This window comes from Rhamphochromis longiceps, linkage group LG7 (genome assembly GCF_057381845.1).
Source record: "Rhamphochromis longiceps isolate RC_006_pf linkage group LG7, R_longiceps_female_GT1.1, whole genome shotgun sequence".
NCBI lineage: Eukaryota > Metazoa > Chordata > Actinopteri > Cichliformes > Cichlidae > Rhamphochromis > Rhamphochromis longiceps.
The window spans coordinates 50,709,751-50,733,089 of record NC_140563.1 but is presented as its reverse complement, the minus strand read 5'-3'; the positions used below and the strand labels follow the sequence as shown (position 1 = coordinate 50,733,089).

General features: G+C 38.3%; 1 protein-coding gene across 1 annotated transcript in view; it reads right to left on the bottom strand.

The window, feature by feature from the left end:
* The window catches only part of slc45a2 (solute carrier family 45 member 2), a 28,965-nt gene extending 15,703 nt beyond the window's left edge, over positions 1-13,262 (bottom strand). Inside the window, exons 1-2 of the mRNA XM_085411329.1 lie at positions 12,529-13,262; positions 9,893-10,069 (exon numbers count right to left, since the gene is read on the bottom strand). Coding sequence (XP_085267455.1) covers positions 9,893-10,069; positions 12,529-13,000 — 649 coding nt within the window. The 5' untranslated portion in view covers positions 13,001-13,262. The remainder of the gene's footprint in view (positions 1-9,892; positions 10,070-12,528) is intronic.
* Between the last annotated feature and the right edge of the window lie 10,077 nt (positions 13,263-23,339).

Sequence of the window (23,339 nt, the reverse complement as noted above, 5' to 3'; positions counted from 1 at the left end):
TTGCGATCTCTGAAACGACTATGAATTTTGCATCATATCAAAGAGTGAAGAGAGGAAGATGATTAGAGGCCATCTGCAGGAAAGTGTAAGGTGATGGATTTGAAACAGGCAGCACATGAAAGACATTCCCCTCCAAAAAACCCTGAAACCCTGGGAATTATGCATTGAAAAATAGTCAAAAGAAACAAGCTACAAAAGCTAGTTTTTGCTAACAGCTTCTGGTGCCGAGAATAAACGTACTTTTTCCCATAAAAGAAAATTAAATTATTAAATCAGTTGGATCAAATAACCGATTCAAAAGTGGATTTTATCTGAGATATTATTCAAGCAAACCGCATTTATCTGTTGACACTCTTTAAAAGAACCAAATGTGACTGTACATACAGTATGTTCCATAAATGAATAGAAAAGTAATTTTATTACTTTTACTGGCACACACCACTGGACAAGCACATTTCAAAACTCATGACAGAAAAAAATTGAATATTTTCAGATGTGGGAAAAGAAATATGTTGTTACTGTACTTACATAGAGTTTTTGGATACCTGTGCTTTATTTGAGTATTTAAACACTTGTTACTTTAGGTTTATTCAAACGGGAGCTATTTGACCTCACTCACCTTCCAGACATCAAACTGATTTCACTGTAAATGGAGAAACAGTAACATATAAAAGGGAATCCTTTTGGTGTATCCCACATCGGTTCTTATGACACATGACGAGATGAAATAGCGCTGCAGAAGAGGAGCGAGCACAAAGGGAGTAATATTTTTTTAAGTGGCAAGTCATTTTAAATGCATCTTTTAAAGAGCTCAACAAATGTCAGCAAACACAACAGTCTGTGCAGTTTGTCAGACAGTGTGAAGGATCACTGCTGTATTTCCCAGGGTGAGAAAAGAATGAGAGCGAAGTTTACTCAACGATGAGGAAAGAGGAGAGGGGGAGGAGAGATTGTTTTTAAGTGCTGCTCAGTGACATTTGATAGACTCAGAATTTAAAGCTTAAATGTCCTCAATTTCATAAGCTTTTGATATCAGCTTTATACCTGATGTGTTGATGAAATTAGTTGTTTTTTTTCATACTGTGAAATATCCTGCAAAACAACTTTAAGTATATCTTTGCGCTATTCAAAGATAACATGAAAATACTGGGCAATTTAGTGCAAGATACACTGGTTACTTTTCATTGCTGTGGTGAAGTTTACAGTGATGCACTGTTGAACTGGTGCAGAGAGTTTGGTTATACCAAGGGTAGTAGGCATCAATATAAATTTAAGATGATAATGCTTATTAGATTTACTCACTGAATCCCACCTTTATACAAGGTTTATGCTGTCTAGGGACTGGAAATCACCCACTGTGGATCGTGTGGTTATATCTTGTTAAATTCGGTGGGTTAAATCAGACCTAAGGCAGCGCTGCTCAACTGATCACGTCATGCACACAAACTCCACTGGGACTCACAAAAGAAATGAATGTGACTTACTTCTAGTGTTTTGTTTTGTTTTGTTTTTGTCCCAGGCTGTACCACTAACATTGATCTTTTAACGTTAGCTTAAAACTTTCATTTTTGCTAAAGCATATAGTTAGGGCTGGATCAGGCGACCCTGAATCCTCCCTTAGTTATGCTGCAATAGACGTAGGCTGCCGGGGGATTCCCGTGATGCATCGAGTGTTTCTTCTTCTATTCTATGTGTTAATAGACCTCTCTGCATTGAATCATACTTGTTATTAATCTCTGTCTCTCTTCCTAGCACGTTTTTTACCCTGTCTTTCTTCTCGCACCCCAACCGGTCGCGGCAGATGGCCCCGCCCCTCCCTGAGCCTGGTTCTGCCGGAGGTTTCTTCCTGTTAAAATGGAGTTTTTCCTTCCCACTGTCGCCAAGGTGCTTGCTCATAGGGGGTCATATAATTGTTGGGTTATTCTCTGTATTTATTATTGTAGGGTCTGCCTTACAATATAAAGTGCATTGAGGTGACTGTTGTTGTGATTTGGTGCTGTATAAATAAAATTGAATTGAACTGAAAATTGATCTTAGTGTTCCCACAACTTCTGAATCCATTCCTAACTTTTTCTGTTTAGGCAAAGTGGCCCATCTATAATGTAGGTAACAGCAAATAGAGTTTTTTTTTTAAATTCCCTTGTTTTCCTCTGCTTGCGTTCTACATAGCAGATGTTTAAGCAGAGTACATTCATTAGAGTCAAGGCTGAAAAAATATTCCCACGAATTAATATTTTTTTATTAACTCTGCCAAAGTGTTTATGTTTTTGGTAGCATGAGTCATGTTGTCTGTAAACACGATAGCTTTTCACAACAGCTTGAAAAGCTTTGAATGAATTCTGGTAAAACTGTGTAGGGGTGTAGAGTGGGGTCAGGCTAACAAATAAAAGGTCTTCAAGGTCAACTTAATGATTTGTTGGTCAAAAATTGACAAAAAAGCTTTACAACTTAGAAACTATGATTCTTGCAAGTGTGTACTACAGGTTTTAACTGTTTAAATACATTATACAGACTACAGTATAATGCTCCTGAATACATTTTAAATTTATTTTATTGTATTGTTTTTTTGGAAAACCAAATAAGCTGGTGAGCAAAAACTTTCACTTGGCATTTATTATTGCATATTAAAAAAATACTAAATGAATGCTGCACATGTACTATATCCATAACAATAAAATTGATAAAAAAAATATATATATATATATATTCTAAATTTTGTCAAGTATATCAAAATAGGTTTCAACAAAACGAACAACAAAAGCCTGAACTTTGCAATTTTTTTCACTGCACTACAAACGTCTGAAAGTGTGTTTAAAAAACCCCAATGAAAACAAAATGAATTCATAAAAAATACAACACTGTTTTCTTAAATACAAATACTGCCCAGAGAGTGAACTGCCACGGTGAAGGTTTGCACTCTTGCAGTGTTGCTTGTTAAATGAAATTGGCAGGTGGAGGTTCAATGAGGTTTGCACAAAAGCTGTTTGTGGAGTTGAAAAAGAGTTACTTTTTAGTGTTTCACTTTTATTTGCATGAAGAACCTGAATCAATACTTCCATTTTTACCAGAGTATTTCTAACACAAGTGTTTGTGCTTAAGCTCAAATGTAGATTGTCTGTACTTTAATGTCAGTGTTAAGATTAGATGACATAAGCTAAGATCAACATCCAGGCAATGGATATATCTCATCAGGAATCTGGATTTAGCCTGTCTGTCACCGTCGCAGCGTACTATTATGAAGCGAATTATCACCCGCACGCAACGCTGGAGAGACATATCACACCAGTCTTTGATTAACGACACAGCCTCCACACTCGAGATGGACCGCGTCATTATCGAGCATTTTGCTTAATGGAGACAGCTGTCTCTTTATGTCAGCGTCATAATTTTGCTGAGCTATGGATAGCTCAGTGAACCTTCAGTGAACCCTCAGTGAATCACTGCCTCTCTATAACTTGGTGGCTTTTGCAACACATAAAAGTACACCACTAATAGTTTTTATAATGTGATGAAGTTATTCTTATAAAGCGCCTATTCTAAAATGGCAGGAAGAGACTGAGTTTTCTTTTTTAACGTGATTACGTGTTTAACTGACCACATGCCATAAGCAAAATAACCAAATAACAAAATTAAAAAGACAGAATTACACAGCAATTCAAAAAAAATGTAGGCAATCACTGTGTAACATGTTAATCAAAAAATAGATTTCAGTGATTTACAAATTTCATCAATTTTATTTTATTCACATTAGCACACAGAAAACTTGTTTAGAATGAGGACAAAGAAAGATGTAGGGGCCATCCTACATTAGAAAATCCCATGATTTTCTAATTTCCACTTTGCCCGTTTGAAATGAGCTTCGATCATGTTCATATATGGCTTTTTTGTGCGTTTCTGAGCCCCTGCAGTGATTTCAATGATCGCATCATGCCTGTTTTTAGTGTAGTGCAGTCTGAGGTCCAGACGTTCACGGGCAGACAGTATTGATTTTCAGCCTTGTCCTGTGCCCACAGAGATTTCTCCAGAGTTTCAAATCTTTTCAGGATGCTATGAACTGTAGATGATGTTCTCTAAGACACTTTTTTAAATACCCAATCGTGTTACTGACATGTTTCCAAATAACCTAATTCATTGTAAAATGTTCATTCAGCTCTTTCTTTTTAGCACCTCTTACTTTGAACATTTTGAGATGTGTTCAAAATGAGCTCATATCTTATAGTAAAATGTTAAAATGTTCTTTGTGCTCTATTGTGAATAAACTTTATTAGACTTGCAGACTGTCTCATTTTGTTTTTACACAGCATCCAAACTTTTTATGAATTGGTGTTATAAAACTACTTGATTGTTTTTGTTGAATCACTAACTTTGTCCACTAACTCTTGCCTCTGCAGCCCTCTATAGTTGCTCACCTCAATAGAGGCTATTTTTCTACATTTTAGTCATTGGCAGGTACAGTAATAACCACTTCAGGAGTCAGGCTTCACTTATGTCTGCATGACTTGAAGATTGATGTGGGATCAATTCCTGGTTCAAGAGAGTTCCTTTCTTTTCTTTCTGGTCTTTTCTACCACTGTAATAGTTGAGATTTCTATTGTCTGCACCTACAGTTTCACTCAAGTAAAAAGTAAAAAAAAAAGGCTGAAGTGGTTAGACTCAAGGCTGATTGTTCTCAGTCGTGATGGTGCTGCAAACAGCGCATAGATTTATTGTAAAAATGTAAACCCATGGTTATCAAACTTTTGTCATCATAAATACTGCATCCCAGCGTGAAGTATTTTATTAGGACAAATACCCCCTTGCCACCACAAAAAGTACAATAAAGGATTGAGCCATTGAGCTTTTTTAAACAACAAACCTGTTGTGACAATCACTTACATACAATAGTTCAAAAAACATCTCCTTATTTATGACAAAGAATTGGCTGTATAATCTAAAAAACAGGGTTTATAAAGTCTTTGTCATTCTCTGCAATGATCACATGCTTTCTTAGGTCTTTTTCTTGGTCTCTTTTATTTCTTTGCTTTCTTTTGTCATTGCACAAAAAGGCCTCATACAATTGCGTTCTTTCACTATACTCTGAATACTGTTGTAACATTTAATCCTTCATTAAATATTAGAATCAAGGGTTCCTACTCACACATTGCCGTAGCAATGAAAACAAGAATGCTGAATATCAAATGCAGTTTATCAAAGCTACATTTAAAAAATAATCCTAATTCGTTTAGGAATAATGCAGGACTAACATTGTTATAAATAAGAAACAAACTCAAGTTTCACACCTTTTCCAATTCTCCAAAGTACCCCTGGTGGTACCAACAACCTCATCTGAGCAAAACAGCAAGCTTTAAAAAGCACTGCTGCAAACAAAAGTCCACAGATAAAGTTCATCTCCTGACATTAATTACAACCCTAAAACTCATATCTTTGCACTAAATTATATCTTAACATGCAAATTTGTCCTTGCCTAACCCTCCCCTGTCTCCGATGGAGGGAGTCACAGCTCCACTGTGTCTATGTTTTGTTAAGTAGGAGAGGAAAACCCAGAGGTTCATTTGGAAATCAGGTCTACACCCACAGAGAGCACGCTGTTCTGGTGATTCAGGGCACAGAAAAAGTCCGAAAACATTAGAAAACAAATCTTTATAGATTAATACTTAACATGCACATAGAGGTCTTAGCCTTCAGCTTGACTAATGACTCGTCAAACAGTTATTAGTATGTTGCTGATAAACTGGATTCATATGACCATCTCAGTCTTAGCTCAACCCTGCTATCGATGGAATTATTTTTTTACGAAATCCTGTTGTACAGTAATAATATGCATGTTATACTGATTAACATGGTTTAAAAACGTGACTTTCAGATGTAAAAGTATTCAGTACAGTACTAAAACTTCACATACCAGACATGGCAGTCATGTGCCTGGCTCCGGTCTCTCTCAGCTAAGACCCATGACTGTAACACATGACTAGCTCACGGCTGGATTACTGCCTCACTCAAATGCTCACACCACCCAGTGCCTGCTGACATTTGAGCTGAGCACACCACTACGCTCACACCGAAAACATCATCATCATGTCCATAAAGAAACTTCCTGCCTGTCTTTCTTTGTGAGTTACTTTGGGAAATATTCTTTAAGTTTATAATGCTTCATTAGTGCATCGGAAATAACAAAAATATACAAAGATATCACATTTACTGCACTACAATATGCTGCAGGTTTATCTGTTCATTGTGAACTCATCCAATGTGAAAATATTATGGGTATCGACATGGAAATTATATTCAAATTATATTCAGTTCAAATTATTAAAAAGAATTACACTGCCTTCCAGAAATGTTGGAAATGGAAATTGGGGGAAGCAGGGGGGATCTTAAAGTCTGCACATCAAACTATATTCAACTTTATATTTAACTTTAATCTTCAAGCAGGCTAGTATACGTACTAACTTTTTAAAGGATATTTGAATTTATACCTCCAGCAACGTAAATAAAGTGATAATATTAATCTTTTACCCCTTTTCTTTGAGGTGCAAATGAATTTACCACACTGAAAAGCGTTTAACTCGCCCTCCTGCCAAAGAGTCTTGTCAAAAGCACAGCAGCAGCTTTGTGTGCCTAAACGTGTTATTTAATCAGAAGTAAGGATCAGACGGAAATGAAAACTGATAGGAGAAACTGATGTGCTGGTTGATGTCATGCTACATCCAATATGTGCCTGAGAACTTTTTGTAGTGCAAACCTGCTCAGCAAAAGGGAAAATATATTCATCAGTTCAACCATTTGGCCATAACATGAAGTGCTGGGTAAAAGCTAATGTAGTGAGCAAAGTTATGAAAGGCACGAGAGCACTCACACAAAAGCTCCACTGCAGTTCCATGCTCTGGCCTTGGACAAGAGGGTTATGCCCCAAAACTCAAAAATCCCACAACCTGCGCTGAGCACCTCACAGGTTACAGCGTTGCACCTGAGTGAACTACAAGACCTTTGAAACAGAGCAGTCCAAAGTGAAGATGTTTGGTCATAGTGTACATTGCAACATGCAGAAGTAGTGGAAGGCTGATGATTTGGGCTTGTTTTGTAGCCACAGGGCCTTTCAGTCATTGAGTCGACAGTGAACTCCTTTGTATACCAAAGTATTCCAGCGTCAAATGTCAAGCCATCTGTCCAACAGCGAAAGATTAATCAAAATTTGGTCATGAGACACTGCAACGTTTTCAAGCACAACAGCAAATCTACAACAAAATAGCCGAACAGCCCAGACCTCAATTTGATTAAAAATGCTGTAGTGGACCTTTAATAGAGATGTGTGTGAATGAAGGTCTGCAAACCTCAATAAACAGAAACAACTATAAAAAGAAGACTGGGCCCAAAACCCTCCATAATAATGTGAGAGCCTGATAATGATCATCTCAATTTATTGCTCCTAAAAGTGGTTTTACAGGCTTTTGAATGATGGGTTGTGCTCAATTTTTCATTCACCTGTCCTGCATTTTGGTTTGGTGTTCGACTTTTTAACTGTAAAACTATACTGTAGAATTGAGCTCAAAAACACTAAAACCCTACAGTTTTCACAGTATTTGAGCAACCCCTTATGAATACACACAATCACCATCCTTTGTTAATGCTTAGACTTTTCTTATAGTAGTAATGAACAGTTTATATTGGCGTGTTTGCAATTTTTAAATTGAGCAGAGCATTTAAACTGTAAAGAGCATTATCCTCTCTACTAAACACAGATGTTATGCTTAACATGAGAAATATCATCAAATGAATATAAACAATAAAGCAAGATGCGCTGGAGACAGTTTTTTTATTTTGTTACTTTCAGATGCATTATATTGCCAAAAGTATTCATTCACCCATCCAAATCATTGAATTGCAGGTGTTCCAGTCACCGTGGTCACAGGTGATCAAGCAGTTATGCATGCAGACTGCTTCTAGAAACATTTGTGAAAGAATGGATTGCTCTCAGGAGCAAAATGAAGTCCAGTCGTGAAATTTCCTTGCTACATATTCCACAGTCTTTCCACCCAAGTGAATTGGAACAACAGCAAATGAGCCACAGAGAGGTAGGCTAGGTAAAAGAACAAGGATTTCAGTGTTGGGCTCTGCCCCTTAGTTTCAGTGAAAGGAACTGCTAACGCCATATCAACACATTTTGGACAATTTCATGCTCCCAGCTTTGTTCCTCTTCCAACATGACTGTACGCCAGTACACAAAGCAAGATCTTAAAAATGGGATGTCACTTAAGTTCATATGCATGTGAAAACAGATTAACAAATGCTTTTGGCAGTAGATCCTGACTGATACAGAAAATTTGAGACCAACATTTGGTGATTTAAAAATTTAAAAAATTGGCTGATATTTCTTTTCTTCAGGCACATGACACAAACATTTGTGTAGATATTTATACATCTTATGTTTGGCTTTATATGAGTATTGACAGGTGTCCCAACCCTGTAGGAAAAACAGGGAGCAAACTGAAATTCATATGTGCCACCAACTGCATTTTGAAACATCCATCACATTGTATTCTTCTGATACGTCATGTGCGCATGGTTCTCACCAACAGCCTTCAAAGAGGGCAAAATACACCACAATTAAAACTAGAAGGCAAACAGTCAAGCAAGGACAGAAACACCAAGAGGCACTGTGGTGGTTCATGCCCTGACGACAAGAGCCAGGCAGTAAGCGCTGCAGTTTTTGCTGTTAGCCAGTAGCTCTAACTTTGTTAGAGCTCATACTATGCGGAAATATCATCACACTGTTAATCAAAGGGTGATTTTTAGAACACTCGAGCCTAAGATTAGCTGGCATAATGTTAGCTTATAACGAACTGTTGCTATTGTTGTTTAGCCAGCTCGCTGTCAGCTGTCCGGAGATGGGAGGGTAAATCTAATCTGCTGACAGCTAGCAATTATGACATTATCAGTAAAAAAAATAGCATGTGCATGCATGGTTCTGTTTGTCACAGCCCTGAGATGAGGTGTGAGGTAAGAAGAAAGAGGATTTTAAAATTGAAAGGAACTTATGGATGTATTATTTATGTGGTTGGTTTCTAGCAATATACATGAAGCATACAGTGATGGAATTAAAGATGACAGCGCAATATGATGGCAAACCGCATGTATTTTTAGTGAATTATTTCCAGAGTATGCATTACTTTATTGAAAGACAAAATTACACACAAATCAATGTATATTTATGAGTACAACATTCTTGTTTTCTATTAATTAACCTTAAAAAAATTTCTTTCTGTGTCATAAAGAGTGCCCGCTAGTGGGAAAAGGCCCAAACTCATAACATGGTTGAAGGACATTTATACCCATCTCTTCTTTACTTTTTTAAATTTTCATTTATTAGTTGATGAATGAAAATTATTTATCTATACCATTATATTGGCTAATATCATCAGCCAGCTGTTTTATCAGTTGTGCTCTTATATTCGTGCTTCATCCAAGCCTGACCTAACTTTTATTGTTACAGACAAATTTACTAAGAAAAGCATATATGTATATATCTGAAATTATCGAACATTTCCCAAGTGAACTCTTGTTTGCACTCACAAATAAAAAAAACAGACATAGCTTCCACCCACAGTTTAACACGCTGACAAACAGACACAGTTCACTGAAACTTTCACACTCCCTCTATATGTGCATCTCCGCCCACTCAGTCACAGCAGGAGAAGTTTTGGAGGCTTACTTCCATAAAGCGTTACTGTGAGTTGCTCAGATGCAGAATGAACATAAAATTATTGCCAAACTAAAGTCCAAATCCATCAAAAGGAAACAATCACCAACGTAATTAATAAGTCTAATAAGTCTAAACAAAACACAAAAGCTGTGAGTATTGAAGCAAGAACCAAACAGTGTTTGTGCTACATACCTGTGAGGAGAGCATGGTAGTGTAAACCTCTTTCCTTGTCTTCATGTGAACATACATCAAACAGGTAGGCCTTGATGGGTCCATCGATGAAGTCTGCAGCAAAGTCAAACAGCACGACTCCAAACATCACCACCACGATGGCCCATATGCTCTTCAGAGACCTATCTCTGACGAGTGCTGGAAAACAACAGTACACATCAGCACTCAGCACGTACCACAGAGAAAGATTAAAATAATAATGCACTGACTACATCAGTACACTAAGGAGCCTTATCTGTCACATTCACAAGTTTAATTAGGCTTGATACACATCACAAGAACCTCAGAGGACTAGCACGTCAGAAGGCACTTAAAATAACAATACAATAATTTAAAAAAGAAAACCTATTACAACTGACGCCATAGCAATTATATTTTAAAACCTGAATGCTTGAACACTAAGCTGCTCTTTTAGAGATATGAAAGGTGTCAAATAACACCACAAGAGAAAGTGTAATTAGAAGTTATTAAAGACAATTTTACCATTTCATTAAGAGATACAAGTGAATACTGAAAGACAGGTTTATCATTCCATTAAAACTACAGGTAAAGGAAGGATTTTTAACTTGTCACTTCTTTAAAAAGAAAGTCTGAAGTCGCAAAAAAAAAAGAGTAAAAAAACAATTTAACACCAAAAGAGCAACTCTGGGAGATGCAGGCCAGCGTTAGGTTTTTCATCTTTAAGAAGAGGGCAGCTACGACAATAGAAAACATTATGTCACACGACCGCTTTGGCATTTACTACGGCCCCGGGGAACATGGAGAGATAATCAGCTTATCCAGCCTACGTCAGGAGACATACTTTATAGTTCATAAGAGCGCTATAAGAAAGCCAGGAGCCTTTATCTTTAATTCCTTGGCTGTTTATTTGTCTATTTTTGTAATTTTTGGCCGAAAACACGCACAAAAAATCCTCTAACAGCTTCAAGCTAAACTGAACCACCTTGAACACTTTGGATGATATTGAAGAAAAACAATTCTCTTTGTGTGTGTATATCAGAACAGAGTGGGTTTTTTACATTTATTTTTGCACCATCAAAATTATAAATGAAGAGGTAAAAAACCCAACAAACTCATAGCAGTGACTTGTGAATGTGATGTTCAGCATGGTATAAAAACTCTCAACATCCGCGCTACTAAGTTTGATTGAAAAGGAAATTAACCACGACAATACTGCATCTAGTTTAATTGTGTTTTGACAGCTGATATCCAGGCAAAGACGGCACAAGAGTGAAAAAGGTTCAAACTACACACAATTAAGACACTTAACGAATGTTACTGTTGAGCTGATTGCTGCATTTTAAATGTACAGCTTACAGCAAATAAAGCTGCCCATACACACCGATTTCCATTATTCCTCACAAAGCAAACCTCTGAATCTGAGTTTGTCACATTTTTGCAGAGTGTTGCTTTCATGATTTTTCAATCAAAAACAATGATTCGGGTTAAGTGGATGATGTGCTTCAAATCAGAGTGACTTAAATTATGGCCAAATGTGCATTTAATCTCTGAATGATTCCACAGGATGCTGAACAATCACACACACGCTGTCACTGCCAGCAGTGAATCAGTTAGTGTTTCTGTTTTTTAAGAGAAGGCTTTTTACCCAACCTAATATTGCTTTTAATGGTAACAGATTCTTTCGTGTGCAGACGCTCTTGTGATGCTGTTTGGAGTCTAATGCAGCGGTCTCCAACCTTTTTTGCGCCACGGACCGGTTTATGCCCGACAATATTTTCATGGTCTAATGGATTCAAATGGAGCATCTCTGGGCCCTACTTTTTCCTTTCATGATGAATGTATCATTTTATCCCCCAAAATCTGTGCACAAGTAGAAATTTGGATTCAGAGTCTTTAAAAGTCTTACAAAGAGGTTGAAACTTGCCCTTAACCTTGTCCTGAAGGTAAAAGAAGACAGCAAAACCTAAATCAGTTCAGTTCATATGTATTTATATCAAACCAATTCCTACAACAATCACCTCAATGCGTTTTATATAAGGTATGTAACGTAAAGAATCTACAATATTCGAAAGAAACCCAATGATCACAGGAGCATTTGGTGACAACGGGAAAGAAAAACTCCCTTTTAACAGGAGGCTCACACCAGGCTCAGTGAGGGGCAACCATCTGCCCTGACTGGTTGGGCGTGAGGGGAAAGAGACATTCATTTATTGTGGAAGAGAGCCATAGATTAATAATGGCTAATGATTAGATGCAGAGTGGTGTATAAACACAGAGAGTGAAACAAGGTGAATGAAGAAAAAATGCTAAGTGCATCACAGGAAGCCCCTCCCAGCAGCCTAAGCTTATTGCAGTGTAACTAAGAGAGTGCTTAGGGTCACCTGATTCAGCCCGAGCTTTATCAAAAAGGAAAGCTTTAAGCCTATTCTTCAAAGTAGAGAGGGTGCCTGTTTCCCGAATCCAAAGTGGGAGCTACAGGAGTGGAGCCTGATAGTAAATCTTTGGAATACTTTTAAATCAAAGCTAGCGTGGCCTCAAAGCATTTTCTGACATAACAAGATTACAGATAGCACACTACCTCCACTCTTGTTCTGTCTGAATTCCTCACCCTCAAGTTTTCTTCACTGATCCCTCACCTGAGATGACAGCATCTCCATTAAGGAACAGGGTGATTCCCACAAGCATGAGGATGCCCAGTGCCAGGATGTAAGGCCTCCGCCGGCCCCACGGCGAGCGGCAATAGTCGCTGGCTGAACCGATGATGGGCTGGAGCAGGAAGCCCAGGATGGGGCTGATCAACCACACCAAGCTGTACAGACTCTGGGGCAGGCCCACACTCAGGAGCACCGGCGTGACAAAAGCTGCCTCCACGGCATAGCAGAATTCCCTTCCAAACATGACCAGGCCGTGGAGAATAAGGCGCCCCCGAGAGCGCCTGTGAGGCTCCACAGCTCCAAAGACAGAGTCTTCCACACTGTCTACGTAGTCCACATTGCTGCCATTGCAGTCTGTTGAGTCCTGGTGCAGAGAAGTGCTGATGTGTTTGCCAGGCTCAGAGATCCGGCAGGGTTGGGGCCTCACAGACTGATCTTCTGATAACAGAGTCATAATTGAAAATGAGGGGGGTAAAGGACAGAAGGAGAAAAAGAGAACAGGAAGGGAGTAAAGAGGAGATTTAGATGAAGAGAGGCAAAGAGGTAGCTTTTGGTAGTCTCTCTCCGTCTGCCAAGGGATGGATGAAATGCCAAAACTGGCGCTTGGCTTGAGTTAATCCTCTTCACTACTGCATAGCTGAGCAAAGAGTTCAAGCGCCACACAGCTTTATTTTGCATGTGAAGGTCTGAGCAAGACTCGGCGAGGAGGAGAGAAAGACAAGGGAGGAGGAAAAAGAAGGGAGTGTTTTAAAGAGATTACAGAATGGCTTTTCCTATTCTGTCTAGTAAAGGCCTCGGGCAGCTCATGGGGCTGAGTTAGTTTTGGCAATGGGTGGCACTACTGGCCACTAATGACTGGCCAGTAGTGTTTACTTTAAAACAAGTAAAGATGACTGAATTCACAAAGCTAAATTCATGTTTTTCTATCCAAACGTGAGCCGGCACACTAGTGTGCTGTACAACTGAAACAACAGCTAAAACAATATTTATCTGTTTAGGAGTGCAAGTAAATATTTGTAATGTGTGATCTTAATCCAAAAGTGTACTTTACTGTTTTTTATCAGCATATTTGTAAAGCAATTAATTTGAACATTTGTGGACAACAACACTAATTATATTTTGGCATTAAAAATAATACATTTGAATAAACAGCTTGTGCATACTGATGAATGAACAATTACAGAATGATTCTGGTCATTCGAAATATTGTTAAAAAATTAAATACTGTTAATTTATGGCAGCTATGATGTAAACCTAATTGTTGCAAATCTAATTTAGGGGGTTAGTTTAATTGACTGATTTTTTTTATGCAACTCAAAACTGAATAAATGTCATTTTGTGCAGGTATTCAGTTTTTGGTTGGAGGCAGGGTAAGGAGAGGGGTGGTAATTGTACATTTAAGCAGCCTTCCTTTGTAACATTACCGGTTAACTCTTGCATTTTGGTTATATTTCATGCCTCCACAGTATTATTGCCTCTGTGTATGCCAAATTTTGAGCTACAGATCAATTTAGAATAAATAAACACAAAATGTATGACTTGACATCAATAAATGTCAAGTCATGGGGGTGGTTTTGAAACACTTGGAGAAAAAGGCCTATTATGACATGATATCATGTGCTGTTTTACTTAAGACATAGCAGCCGTGATAAATAGATTTGATTTCTTAAATCTTCAATAAGGGTTTTTTGTATAACCATTACAATCATTAAACACTGTCCTCACTACTATATCATTAAAAAAAATCCCTATAACTGCAATCCATAAGTATCAATATTAATTTAGCACTAATGGCAGCTCAGGTGCTTTTGTATTATTTTGACCCCCTCCCCAAACCTCTTGATTTTGTTTTAATCTCAGTTTAATCATAGTTAGGTCAGAATAAGTTAACTCTCTTTTTTGTTAGTTTATTTTGTTACAATATTGTTACATTTTTCATCACCCCTGTTGCTTTCATATCTACTATTTTAAGGAACATCTCCTTTTTTCTTTACCATTTAGTTTCAGTTCCATCCCTGCTTTAATTTAAGGTTATATAAATCACTTCTTGTGTAAACATTATAAATAACAATTGGGATTTTTACTTTGTTGTGTGGATCCACTGTCTCTCTTACTGTCACCATCTCATCGTGTGCTTATTGGAGCCAAGTTTTTATTGGTGTTGTAGTAAAGAAGAAAAAGGCTGATTGTCAAGCTCTTCAAGTGTGGATGACGACATTAGATATAGCAGAATCTCTTAGAATGCTGTGACCTCTAAATACTTGGCAGTTACAGTTACCTAAGGCTGCTACCTAAAGGGCAGTCTCAAAGTTAAGCGTCTTTCTCAAAATTAGCATCTTGTGTGTATCATCAGAGGACATGAACCAGGAGACACGCAGTCTGCATGCAAGTGACACACAAACCATCCTTTGTTCGTACTTCAACCATTCAGACTTCATCCTGAAAGTATATCTTCCAGCAGTTGTCCCCAGTATGTATAAGTCCCCATCTCTATAATAAAGGATTAATCTTTTAGGACAAATCAGTGCTAAGCAGCGTGACAGGACACCCTGGAGTGACGTACCACTTCCCAGAGGTCCAGTCCAGAATAAAATGCTAACAATTACATCAAATGAAGTTAGGAAATCCTGAGCTATTTGTACTTGTTTCTTTTTTATGAGTTTAAATTCATTTGAAATAGTATTTCATGCCCCTTATCTCATAGCTGAACTTCTCTTGCAACATATTATATCATCAAGATTAAGCGGTTTCCAAACATCTTGAGTGATCAGAAGAAAAAAAACCAGCATAGCATTTGATTAACTAAACCGCTTGATTCAGATTTCTGTGAATTATTAGCATTTCCACGAAAAAGTCTTTCATGTGGTCTTAATCAAATCTCCATGACATCAGAACAGGCTCAGGAGAATTTACTTTGACCGCCTGTTTCTTTAATAGTCACCACTCCTTTAACCTAAAAACAAACAAATAAAAAAAAGGCAGTTTGGAAGCGCTGAACTCATATTGGTAGTCTTTAAAAGATTCATATAAAGGACAAGTGCCAGTTAAAATACGCATCACGGGACAATGCTTTGAGCTAACAAGCTGACATTTATGTTTACCCAAGGATGCCATGTTAAGAGAACATTGTTTTTTCTCTAATTTACCCTCTAGACATAATAAAACATAGTTTAATTGTTGAGGTTGGAACAATTTACCCAGTGCAAAAAGACTTCCAGTCCTATGGAAGTATATGGGAAAACAGTCGTCACACGCTTGCCTGCATACACTCAAATGGTGAACCATGGCCTGAAATGTGCAAACTCTTTGCCGGCTGTGAATCCTGCAGTAGTGTGTTGGCCAGAATTGTGTTATATTTCCTCTCCTGTGTCTAAGAATAACAATGTCATCTTGTTAAGTTTATTCACCTTAAAAGAGGTCAGGGCCAAAGCTTCGGCTGCATGTGGTTATTTGGTGCTATTTTATAAAGTAAAAGTGTGGCTAGCCTATAACTGAAGCACTGCCAGTGTCATTCAGTAACATTTTGTTCAGACAGTTCAGGAAGACAGATGTAGGAGTAAATTTCTGCAATCTGTGACCTTTAAGTACGACTGTGCCCTTTAACGAGGACCATCTATTTCATCTTGGGGGGAAAAACATCCCCAAATTCATCAACAGCTTCACTACTACAAGGGTAAAACTTCAAAATTATGCTGATTGTGTTTAAAGTAAAAAAGCTCAAGGTGTCCGGGATATGTCCCAGTTAATAACAACCAATTATGAATTAGGATGAATATGCCTTTTTTTTAAGTCAAGATAAGAACTAATTTAAAAGAAAGGGGGGGGGGGGGGGGGGGGGTTTCTGTTGATGTAATAAATGTATGGAATAATACCAGTGATGACTTTAAGTGGCACAGTTTAAATATGTGTCAGTTAAGAAAACTACTTGATTTATTTCAAATGAATTTAATTGTGACATATTGTTTTCTGCATTGTCAGTTTCTGGTGGTGAAACATGGCATTATGTATGAGAGGTAGGCACAAATACGCTGTTGTTTAAGAACTAATGCCTATGTGCTTTCTGTCTGAAATATAGCTGCTCTTTTTTCCCCTCGATTTTGGAAAATACTCCTTGATGTGCTATAAGCAGACAGAAATAAAATGAATGGATGGAACAACCTTAGATGTATGGATAAGAGACACTTATAATAATTTTTAAGATAATAAATCTCTTTAGCCCCATCACCAATTTCTCAAAGATTCTTTAATTTAACTTTCACCTAATCAACACTGTAAATTACAGAGTAAGAGGTACTTTTATAATGATGAGTCAGTAAATACTGACAGCGGTGAATCTATAAGATAGTCTTTCTTGGAATCTGATGCATCTATGTGACCTTTATTTAAAAAGCCGTGCTCGACAGCCTTTGAAAAATGGAGACAGGCTTTAAGACTTCAGAACCTCCACTGGACAAATGATGCACTGAGTGAACTGGTTTGCTTTAAATGACTGCTGAAAACTAATTATGTCAGCATCTACTCAATCCTTTGTTTTACTCTTTTTGGAAATATTTTCCATATGATGTATCTATAAAAGTCTATATGTGTGACTACTGGAACACGTACACTTATATATAATGTGTGGTTTCATTTAAACTCTGAAGCACTTTGTACCTCCGTGTTTTAAAAAGGTGCTATACAAATAAAGCTATTGTTAATGCAAAGGCTCCTCAAAGCACATGCTATGATGGACGACTCGTACAATAAACCATGAAATCACAAGGGGCTTGTGGTTGACTACAGAAGTACTTTCAGTTAATCAAGTGATGGTGCATGTGATCCCTTGGGGTAAAGGTGGGAGCAGTCAGATGTAGGAAGTGAGAAGAAAAAGGTCATTTTCATTTTCTAATGAATGCTGCTCCCGGCAGCTCCCTTATGCACACAAGAGGTCATCATGGCAAGCAGCTCCACATGTTTGATTTGACAGATTTTTATTTTTTACACCAGATGCCCTTCTTGAGACAATGCCAAAGGGACTGGTTTCTCTTTGTGTGATCAAACTGGGGAGCTTTTATTATTTTAGGTGAAAATGTAAACCACTACACTGGAGAATCCACTTTCTTTGAGACTGCTCTACATTGTGCATATGATATCACTTTATAGATTAGTTTGTGTTTGTCATGTTCATATTTAGAATAGACAACCAATATATCCCAATATTCAGCTTTACGAATGCTGAAGTGATACTTAATAAAAAAAAGATTTAAAAAAAAAGATCTAGCCTATTAGAAAAAGAGACAGATCCACAAAGTAAAGCGTCAAGACTTCTAAAGCGTCTGAAGTCTGAGGAACAGCTCAAAATGTTGCAAGGCAATTAAAATCCTTATTAGAGACTTATTTTTCCTCTTCTTTAACTTTGAAAACCCAAGTGTAAAGTTACCTTGCTAAACCCCATTCCTGCTTTATAGTAGAGACATCCGATGTAAGCACTATGGAGTCTGTGGGCATTAAAAGAACTGTAAGAGACATTCTAAATACAAAGCAGTTTTCACATTATAGTTGTGGTCAGAGCTGCAGATGCACTCATCATGGGCATAAATGTCACGGTAATTTTGAGCTTTTAATGGTAAATGGTAAATGGCCTGTATTTGCGCTTTACTAGTCCCTAAGGACCCCAAAGCGCTTTACACATCCAGTCATACACCCATTCACACACACATTCACAATGCTTTCTTTGAACTGTTCTTTTCCCAGGATTGTACAGCATACATCTTGAATAGCTTTAAAAACAAGAATTAGATGTACAAGTTTGAATTTATTTTGGATTTTCTCCAATCCACGCGGGGTCAAGAGAGAGTTGGTGGGGCTTTGGGAAGGCCATTTCAGAAGTTTAATGTTAGCCTTTTTTTTTATCTATTCCAAAACACGCTTTGATGTGTGTGCCTTGCTGGAGCCGTATCCAAGTTTTCACTATTAAGCCTAATAGCTGTTACAAAAACATCTTAAAAAAACGGTAATATTCCGGCAGCTGGGGCGCCAAAATACTAGCGTAAAATAACAGAAAATAACTTTCTCATGAAAATACAGTCATTTTCAGTAATGAAAATAGAGTTTGTTGCGCTAATTTCACATGGGATTCTGCCTTTTCCAAGTGATTTTAGACATTAAATTAGGAACATTTTAACGTAACAATGAAATTACCTATAAACAAGGTCAATGAATGTGGCAATATGAATCATAATACGTAAATGTACAAATATACAGTTGGTTTAAATAATAATGGATTGCATGCCCTGGGACAGACTGACAGAGGCGAGGCTGCCATATTGCACCAGGTGAAGAGTCTGGACCACGGACACAATAGCGAGAGTGTCCGAGCCAGGGCTCGAACCGGCAACCTTCTGATCACAAGGCGAACTGCCAACTCTTGAGCCATGATCGCCCTAAATAGCAACGATAATAATACTTATGTGATGTAACACAAGCTTATAGGAATCATGTTATATACTTTTCCATAGCATTACATTTGAATTCAACAGTTCGATCTTTCAAATAACGGACAGATATTTGTGAGATCATGATACATTTGTGAATGTATTTTTACAATCTAAATATGCATATGTACAAAAAATATATTTAAAAAACAAGTAAATTGTGTTTTACTATATTTACAGTGATGTTATGTTATTTTACCTTTGACATGTAAAATCACAGTCTACTTATGTAAATTTCATGATATTCTAGAAAGACAGTACAAAACAAAACAAATCAAATCAAATCAAATCACTTTTTATTGTCACATCACATGTGCAGGTACATTGGTACTGCCGAATCTTTTCAGTCTCCTGAGAAAGAAGAGGCGCTGCTGCGCCTTCTTCACTGTTTTGTTTGTGTGTACTGACCACGTAAGATCCTCAGCCAGATGTACACCAAGGAAGCGGAAGCTGCTCACTCTCTCCACAGCAGCGCCGTTGATGGTGATGGGGGTGTGTACTTCTCTGAACCTCCGGAAGTCCACTATCAACTCCTTTGTCTTTGCGACGTTGAGGGTGAGATGGTTGTCTTGACACCAGTGGGTCAGGGCGCTGACCTCCTCCCTGTAAGCTGTCTCATCACCGTTGGTGATAAGACCCACCACTGTAGTGTCGTCCGCAAACTTCACAATGATGTTGGAGTTGTTAGTGGCTGTGCAGTCGTAAGTGTAGAGTGAGTATAGGAGAGGGCTCAGTACACACCCCTGTGGAGCACCAGTGTTCAGTGTGATGGGGGATGAGGTGATGCTGCCCAGTCTGACCACTTGGCGTCTGTCAGACAGGAAGCTAAGGATCCAGCTGCAGAGGGAGCTGCTCAGTCCTAGATCCTGCAGTTTCCCGTCCAGCTTCGAGGGAACGATGGTATTGAATGCTGAGCTGTAATCTACAAACAGCATTCTCACATACGTGTCTCTCTTCTCCAGGTGTGACAGGGCAGTATGTAGTGTCAGGGCTATGGCTATGGCTATTTAAAACTGTAAAATATACAGTAAGATACTTTGACATTACTATTTTTTGGAACAGTGCTGTTGATATCAGGTGGAGCTAAAATTGGAGGTGTTTTTCCTTCATTGCTCCATCCAAATTGTGCAATGTACCAGTACTACCGGCAGCAAAACAGTCCCAGAGCATGATGCTACCACCACCATGCTTACAGTTGGTACAGTGTTCTTAGGTCTAACTTTTCTTCTTCTAAACATATCTCTTGTCATTGTGACCAGATAACTCAATCTTTGTCTCGTCTGACCAAAACACTTTTCTTCAGAAGGCATTTGGCTAATCCATATGCTGAAAATTTTAATCAAGCTTGACGGTGTTGACTTCAGAGCAGGAGCTTTGTTCTTGGTCAGCACCCTCTCGGTCTATGACGATGTAAAACTTGCTTCACTGTGGACAATGATGCTGGTTTTCCAGCAGTTTCATGGCAGGGTTAAGCTTTGGTGCTTCCTGGGTTGTTCCTGTGCATGCTAAACAATTTCCTTACATCTGAGGGTGACAGTTTATATACATCAGTGACATAACTGAATAACTTGTATTTATGTACAATTGTTTGCACTGATGGCCTGCAGTTATGTAAAAATGGCTCCATTAAGCTATTGGAACTGCCAAAGCCACGACATCAAGCCTACTGAAAATTTGTGGATTAAATTTTTGACATGTAAACAACTGTACTGACAACAACTGTACTTGGAACAGCTACAGCTCAAGCAAAGCATCCTCATAAAGCCTCCTCATAGCAGATCACTTGTTTTTCTCTGTACACCATAACAGCTATAGTTAAAAAATCACAGTATTATTTTTGAAGCCATTCTCGCTTTACATTATTCCTTAAAACTTCTGACAGTCGTTCACATGAAAGTGTGTTTAAAGGTAATCCCATGATGCAAGCTCACATTCAGTTGCCCTGTATTTGACCTGACATGATGAGAGTCAGATGTTTCAAGTCACAACGCAGACATTCCTCACATTCTTACATGTCTCAAGGTCTTACACTGCAGCACAATGTGTAATAGTAAATGCAGGAACAAGTAAAAACTGACCAGGTAAACAAAGCTGGCAACTCTGCTATTGCTAGATGGAGGGAAACACTCAGTTGTAAAGAGTCAAAGATGATGTTAGCTTTACTGGGAAGTAAATTTGATTTTGAATGCCACAAATTCCAGGTCATCATCATCTTAGAGGTAAACATTTCAGCTCTCTGTCTACGAAGAATAAAAAATGTCTGTCAATAAGGAGCAAATGAGAAATCTTGATTTCTGAAGGACTGACCTTAAATCTTTGCACACTTCTGCTCTCTCTCAATCAAATGACATTCGTCCTTGTTTACATGTATTCCCAACACAGCCAATTATTTTAAATATATGGTGAGTCATTAAAGCTTTGCTAGTTTTGCAGACATTAAAGCACACCGCTCGGCACACTGGGTCACTGTTACTGCTAGTACTTCCTGCTGTACTTCCCTGTTCTGTCTTTAAAGGATGCGATCACAGTGGAATGATATATACTGTACAGACAGACGTGTTGCAATACTCCAGGGAAGAGGAATATGTTTGCATTTTAAAAAGGCATTGTGGAGGTGTTTGCCAACTTTCGATGAAGTCGGGGGGGGGGGGGAAAGACTGATTTACTTCAGGAGCAAAATCATTCGAACCTTTAGCGGCACCAGTGGGCTGCAGTGAAGCGATGCAAATATGCAGCAAGATGACTAAATAACTTGTGATGTACAAAATGTTACAGATGAGAAAAGAAATGAAAGCTCCTAAAGAATGCAATATCTCCTGTGAGGATTTCCTTACCCTCCTGTATGTGTATTTTAAAATTTTCAGCTTCTTAGGAAATACTTTAGGGAGCCATCTGTAATAAGACTGTAATATACGCACACCTACGCTATTTTTCTTTTACGTTTTAGACTGTTGTGAAACTATGTTTATGTTTCATTTATGTTTTCAATCCTCTGGAAATTCGTTAGCACTTTTAATATGCACGACTAACAACATCTATGAGTGATTGCAAGTATTTATGAATACGTAGGGAGGGAAGTATCTCATTTGCACATCTTTTCTTTGCTTCACCATCTTTTCTGCTGAGCAGATTGGGGCTCTAAAATTTAAATTTAAAGGTCTGTATTTATTAGTAGTGGGCTTTAAATAAATATTTAATAATATTTCTGAGATGTTACTGACTGTCTCGAGGCATACTAAACATAACTATGGTAATTTCTCATGTTCTTCCACATCATTTGTATTTAGGTAATGCAGTTTACTTGTTCTCTTCACATAACTACAAGGTTAGTCAATCAATCATACATACATGGTAAATGGTAAATGCCTGCATTTGTATAGCGCTTTTCTAGTCCCTAAGGACCCCAAAGCGCTTCACACTACATTCAGTCATTCACCCATTCACACACACATTCACACACTGGCGATGGCAAGCTACATTGTAGCCACAGCTGCTCTGGGGCGCACTGACAGAGGCGAGGCTGCCGGACACTGGCGCCACCGGGCCCTCTGACATACATGCATGCATGTATCTATGTAACTCTTATCCAACACAGGGTCACAGAGGGGGTTGGGCCAGCTGGCATGGACACATTGGTATTTAAATGATGCTCAGTTGCTTCAGGGGTCCAGTGTGTCAAGAAAATATTCCCCACACCATTACACCGCCACAACGATGAACCATTGATACAAAGCAGAATTGTTTTTTACATCAATTTCTGACCATTTCCTGCAATTCGAGACTCATTGGAGCATGCAATGCGTTATCATTCTTTCACTGTCAAATTGCAGCCTTTTTCCTGTTCTTATCTAACAGGAACAGCACCCGGTGTGGTCTTCTGCTGCTGTAGCCCATCAGTTTCAAGATCTGAGGTGTTGTGAATTCACAAATGCTCTTCAGCATACACTGACTGCAATGAATGGTTATTCTAATCGGGGCTCTGGCATCAACCAAACATTTTCACCCAAATAACTGCCATTCAGGGGATATTTTCTCTTTTTAGGACCATTACCTTTGAACTTTAGAGAGGGCTGAGCAGGCAGCCAGCCTGCCGGGTCAGCCGTTTCTGAAATATCAACATCTGTGCCCTGTTTAAAATCACTTAAATCAGCTTCCATCTCCATTCTGATGCTCAGTTTGAACTTCAGCAGGTGACTGGCTAATTGGATTAGGATTAACAAGCAGCTGAACATGTATACCCAATGAGCTACTGAGTAATTTATTTAGTCAATCTGAATCATCTTCAGAGCCTCCTAACTTGAGCTTGCAGAGTTGCATTAG